This window comes from Solanum tuberosum, unplaced genomic scaffold (genome assembly GCF_000226075.1).
Source record: "Solanum tuberosum cultivar DM 1-3 516 R44 unplaced genomic scaffold, SolTub_3.0 scf00289, whole genome shotgun sequence".
NCBI lineage: Eukaryota > Viridiplantae > Streptophyta > Magnoliopsida > Solanales > Solanaceae > Solanum > Solanum tuberosum.
This window is the reverse complement of record NW_006239225.1, coordinates 324035-329904: the sequence shown is the minus strand read 5'-3', so window position 1 is coordinate 329904 and position 5870 is coordinate 324035. Positions and strand designations below refer to the sequence as shown.

Genomic DNA, 5870 nt, shown 5'->3' with positions numbered 1-5870 from the left:
CAACTTGGTTCTTTCCTTCAGGGCTTGGCACACTGGAACTTTAGGCGGTCAAGTAGTCATTCGGCGACTCGCCAAGTGGACTTGGTGATCAACAGGGTTGCATTTCTTCATTCTTTCATCTCGTTTTGTTCCTTTTTGCAAATTAGTGTCCTTTCTTTGTTCTTTAATCCATATACCTGGAAATCAAGGGTTTTACATCAGTTATTGGCACAAAATAAGCATTTGAGGACACTAAATCTCTATAAATAAGTCCAAGTCTTGGACTCATCATACACCAGGGCATATGATGAGAAACTGCCCTCATAGGGGCATGATTGGTTTTGCACAGCCTATTAGATCAGTTGCGGCATCGTCCTCATCAACACCTTCCTTAGGTAGGGGACTATAGATGCCCACAGGTCATGGTAGAAAATCTAAGGGAGAAGCTAGTTCTAGTGGAGTTTAGAATCGCACATATGGTCTGGGGGATCGACAAAATTTGGAAACTTCGCTGGATGTGGTTACAGGTACATTGTCCATCTTTTCACATATTGTATATGCACTAATTGATCCGCAGTCTACAATGTCATATGTTACTCCATTGATTGCTGGAAAGTTCAAAAGAACACCAGAATTATTAGTGAAGCCATTTGAAGTGTCTACATTGATTGGTGAGTCTATTATAGCTAGAAAGGTTTATCATAATTGCATTGTAACCTTTTGTGATCGTGATACATTGGCTGACCTTGTTGAGCTAGAAATGGTAGATTTTGATGTTTTAATGGGTATAGATTGGTTAGCTTCTTGTTATGTCACGGTAGATTGCCGAACTAAGATGGTGCATTTCCATTTTCCAAATGAGGCAGTCTATGAATGGAAAGGTAATATTGGGGCACCAAGAGGTAAATTTATTTCTTATCTTAAGGCAAAGAATATTATGTCCAAACGATACATATGTCATCTGGTGAGAGCGAAAATATAGATGCACCATTCAATCCATCCAGTAGTAAATGAATTTCCCGATGTATTTCCTGAAGATCTTCCGGGTTTGCCTCCAGAACGAGAAGTAGGTTTTGGTATTGATCTGATTCCAGATACTCAACCTATCTCTATCCCTCCATATAGAATGTCCCCGGCAAAATTACAGGAGTTGAAGGAGCAATTAAAATACTTGTTAGAAAAGGGATTCATAAGGCCTAGTATGTCCCCATGGGGAGCACCAGTTTTGTTTGTACGTAATAAAGATGGCTCATTGAGAATGTGCATTGATTACCGACATTTGAATAAAGTAAAAATTAAGAACAAATATCCCTTTCCTAGAATTAATGATTTCTTTGATCAGTTACAAGGTGCTAAGTGTTTTTCAAAGATTAACTTGAGGTTGGGGTATCACTAAGTGAGGGTTAAAGACAAAGATATTCCCAAGACAGCTTTCCGGACACGGTATGGTCATTTTGAGTTTTTAGTCATGTCATTCAAGCTAACAAATGCACCAGCAATTTTTTATGGATTTGATGAATAGGGTGTTCAAGGCATTTCGAGATGTGTTCGTGATAGTAATCATAGATGACATTTTGGTGTATTCAAGATCGGAAGAGGACCATGTTAATCACTTGCGGCAGGTTTTACAAATTCTTCGTGATCGTAAGTTGTATGTAAAGTTCTCTAAATGTGAGTTTTGGTTGAAATCTGTGGCATTCTTAGGTCATATTATATCTGAGAAACCAATAAAGGTTGATGCTCAAAAGATAGAAGCTGTGAAAAACTGGACAGGACCTACACCTACAGAGATCCGTAGTTTTCTTGGATTGGCAGGTTATTACAGAAGGTTCGTTAAAGGATTCTCTTCCATTGATGCACCCTTAATAAAGCTAACACAGAAAGCAACCAAGTTTCAATGGAGTGATGCATGTGTAAAAAGGTTCCAAGAGCTGAAGAATAAATTGACTTCTACACATGTATTGGTACTTCTAGAAGGAATGGAAGGGTATGTAGTGTATTGTGATGCTTCAAGAGTGATCCTAGGATATGTATTGATGCAGCATGGTAAAGTAATAGGTTATGGCTCAAGGAAGCTGCAGCCACATGAGAAAAATTATCCAACTCATGATCTAGAGCTAGCAGCATTTGTATTTGCTTTGAAGATTTAACGCCACTACCTGTATGGAGTTCATGTTAACATATACACTGATCACAAGAGTTTGCAATATATCTTTAAGCAAAAGGACCTAAATTTAAGGCAGCAAAGATGGCTGGAGCTATTAAAAGATTATGACATTGATATCTTGTATCATTCCAGGAAATCAAATGTAGTAGTTGATGCTTTAAGTCGTAAAATAATGGCAAACACTTATGGGAAATCTGTGGAAAGACAAGGAATAACTAAGGATCTATACCAACTAGTTAGCTTGGGGGTTCGCCTTCTTGAATCTCCAGACGAAAGGGTTATTGTGAAAAATGTGGCAGAATCCTCATTAGTAATGAAAGTGAAAGAGAAGTTGTATACTGATCATATTCTATTAAAGCTTAAGGAGAATGTACAACATGGTATGACAAAGGCATTTGAGTTTACGCAAGAGGGAGTACTTCGATGTCAAAACATAGTTAGTGTACCTAATGTAGATGAACTAAGAAAGAGGATCATGATGGAAGCACATCATTCAAGATATTCTGTTCATCCGGGGTCAACTAAAATGTATCATGACTTGAACTAAATGCATTAGTGGGGTGACCTGAAGAAGAACATTGCGGAATTTATGGCTCAATATCCAAATTGTCAACAAGTAAAAGTACAGCATCATCAGAAGAGTTTGGGAACACAAGTGAGTCTAAGTACAACCTTTCACCCTCAAATAGACGGTCAGGCAGAACGTACAATTCAAACACTTGAGGATAGGTTGAGAGCTTTTATACTAGACTTCAAAGGTAGTTGGGATGATCATTTATCGCTAATCGAGTTTGCATACAACAATAGTTACCATGCAAGTATTAAAATGGCACCTTACGAAGCTTTATATGGTAGAAAATGTACATCATCAATCGGCTGGTTTGAAGTGGGTGAACTACCTTATTTGGGCCAGATCTTGTTCATCAAGCTATGAAAAAAGTTAAGGTGATACAACAATGGATTGCAATGGCTCAAAGTTGACACAAATCATATGCAGGTGTTAGAAGAAGAGTACTAGAGTTTTCCATAGGGGATTGGGTGTTCTTGAAGGTGTCTCCAATGAAAGGGGTAATGAGGTTTGCTAAAACAGGAAAGTTGAGTCCCCGCTATATAGGGCCATATAAGATTATTCAAAGATTTGTTCAAGTAGCCTATGAGTTAGAGCTACCACAAGAGCTTTCATCAGTTCATTCAGTGTTACACGTCTCGATGCTTCGGAAGTGTGTAGGTGACCCATCTCGTATTACTCCTACTGAAGATGTACAAGTTACGGGAGATTTCACTTATGAAGAAGTACCCATTGCTATTCTGGATTGACAAGTTAAGAGGTTAGGAATAAAGAGGTAGCTTCTATAAAAGTACTATGGAGGAACCAACAAATAGAAGGAGTTACATGGAAAGTGGAAGAAGCAATGAAATTGAAGTATCCTCATCTCTTTTAGATCGATGAGAAGGATGAAAATGCTTAGTTGAGGCGTTGACAAGTAAGTATAAGTATATATGTATTATGTGATTAATAGTAGTACTAACTTAGGCTTGAACTTGTTTGGGATGGATAACAATGTTAACATTCGAGGACGAATGTTTTAAGGGGGGAACAATGTAACAGCCCGTATTATGCATATGCTTGTTCTATTCTTGTGATACTTGACATGGCCTTATAGTATAGGTGAGGGACCATGTTTCTTATATGATTAGTGTTGTTTTAAACTAGCTCAGAAGGTGATGTGATGCCTTGCACGTTTCAGCATGTGTACTGCAAGTTAACTCCAACGGAAGTATTTAAACTCTAGACAATAAGGTGGTAATTGAGCTTAAAGTTGAAAGTTAAGTGCTAAGTTAAAGAAAAATGGATTAATATTTAGAAAATGGAATAAAATAAGTGAGTTGCTTGCTTTACTTAACTAAGCTAGTAGGTGACAAGTAGGTGCATCACCTACTTTGACTTATTGACCAGTCCAAAGGACCAAGTAGGTACATCACCTACTTGAGCTATATGGATCTAGTTAAAAAGGCCAAGGTTTATGGATCAACTTTAGGCCTATGCTAATGGACTCACTTGAGGCTTAAACTAAGTTAAATAAAAGGAAAATGAAATTAAAACCCAGCTGCCAAATCTGCCAAGGCCCAATGTAAGATACGCCTAACTAAGGAAAAGGGAAACTAGGTGAATCACCTACTTTGACCTTTGAGCAACTTGATGTACATAAGTAGGTGCATCACCTACTTGATCAATTAGTGGCTGAAAATGAAGCTAAAAAAAAGGAAGTTTTAGAGGATATTCTTAAAGGTGAAGAAAATTTAATATAAGATAAATATTGGTTGCTCTTTTCACTCCATTTAAACACATCAATTTAGAATTAACTCCAACTCTCTCTCTCTCTCTCTCTCTCTCTCTCTCTCTCTCTCTCTCTCTCTCTTTTCTCTTAAGGTTAAAACAGCAGCCTCAAATTTCTTATAGGGTTCTTAAAGAAACCCTCATCTTTGCAAGTTAAGGTAAGTGAAAACACCTATGGATTTAGTTTAATTCTCCCATGGATGATTAGGAAAACTTGTTATTCATGTTCAAGTATAAGTACAAGGGCAGAATGTCTCCACAAGTTACTACTCACTTTCCTTGATTATTAAGATACTTTTATCTTCTTCTTTGGTTTAAGTGTGAAGGGAAGTTGAAGTTCTTGAAGATTTCAAGTTAAAAGGGAAAGTTGCATAAATTGAGTTAAGGTGACTGCTCCTTTTTTTTCCTCATTATGCATGAGTTTGGATGAAGAATTACATGTGTATTGCTATTAAGAACTCAAGAGATGGTGAGTTCAATATTTGGTTGCTATGATAAGGAACAGTTTGGGTTGTTTTATGTGTATATGTGGTGACGACATGTTTGATGTTGGGGAAGGGTGTGAATATTTTATATGGAAATATAGGAGGGTGTGGTGATACACCACCAAACTGAATGTTGTTTAGGCTTACCACTCACTCCACGTTGGTGTGTGAATGTAATTCAAGGAGAAATTGAACAACCTCCTTGATATGATAAATTATGGGCCCTCTGCCGGGCTACCATTTTTGTGAGGTTAAGTAGCCAAATGTGCTGATTAGCTACTAATACTAGTTTTACTTATTTCATTGTAGATTAATAATCTGATAGGAAGGAGGTTAATTTCTTGTAATAAATGAGTTATACAACAAGGTATGTAAGGCTATTCGACTCCATATTCTTTGGCATGAAATATGATAATTGTGATTAATATCAACAAACTGAGTTTCCTAAGCTCTATTCCTAGTCAAGGAAACATGGTGGCAGTGTACGATCTCCAATATAGCTAATAATATTTCCTCCCTTCCTAGTGTATCGAATCACTTCATTATATGTTCATTATATCCTCCTATGTGCTAATATAGAAATGGTATTCACAACAACAAGCTTGGTGAATTCTCCTCTTAGTCAATTGAAGTCAATTGTGCCATTTAAGCTCATAAGTAATACATTGAGGTTACATAGCTCCTTACGTCATTGTTACAGCCTTGGAGTCATTATTTTCATGTCTTCTACTACTGGTCTATGGCTCCAAATCTCAAAAATGTTCATGACCACCAAAACAACAATCTCAAAGATTGAAGAAACTAAGTGAAGCAATCTGTATAATTAAGGGTGGCAGCCCAGGGGCAAATGCGTAGCATGGATCGATCCCAATTGGTATAGAAGGATGTCAGCTCAGGGGCA

The 5870-nt window shown here is 37.3% G+C and overlaps 1 protein-coding gene across 1 annotated transcript; it reads left to right on the top strand.

The window, feature by feature from the left end:
* The first annotated feature begins 961 nt into the window (after positions 1 to 961).
* On the top strand, positions 962 to 3463 carry LOC107063073 (uncharacterized). The gene is made up of 4 exons (XM_015314482.1): positions 962 to 1178; positions 1684 to 1966; positions 2279 to 2526; positions 3144 to 3463. Exons 1-4 carry the CDS (start codon positions 962 to 964, stop codon positions 3461 to 3463), a joined length of 1068 nt encoding a protein of 355 aa, XP_015169968.1.
* The last annotated feature ends 2407 nt before the right edge of the window (positions 3464 to 5870 follow it).

Coding starts and splice junctions, on each gene's coding strand:
- LOC107063073 (XM_015314482.1), top strand. CDS start 962: ATGCACCATTCAATCCATCCAGTAGTAAATGAATTTCCCGATGTATTT. Junction 1,179..1,683: donor AAAGGGATTCATAAGGCCTA/GTATGTCCCCAT, acceptor TGGCATTCTTAG/GTCATATTATATCTGAGAAA. Junction 1,967..2,278: donor CTTCTAGAAGGAATGGAAGG/GTATGTAGTGTA, acceptor GTATCATTCCAG/GAAATCAAATGTAGTAGTTG.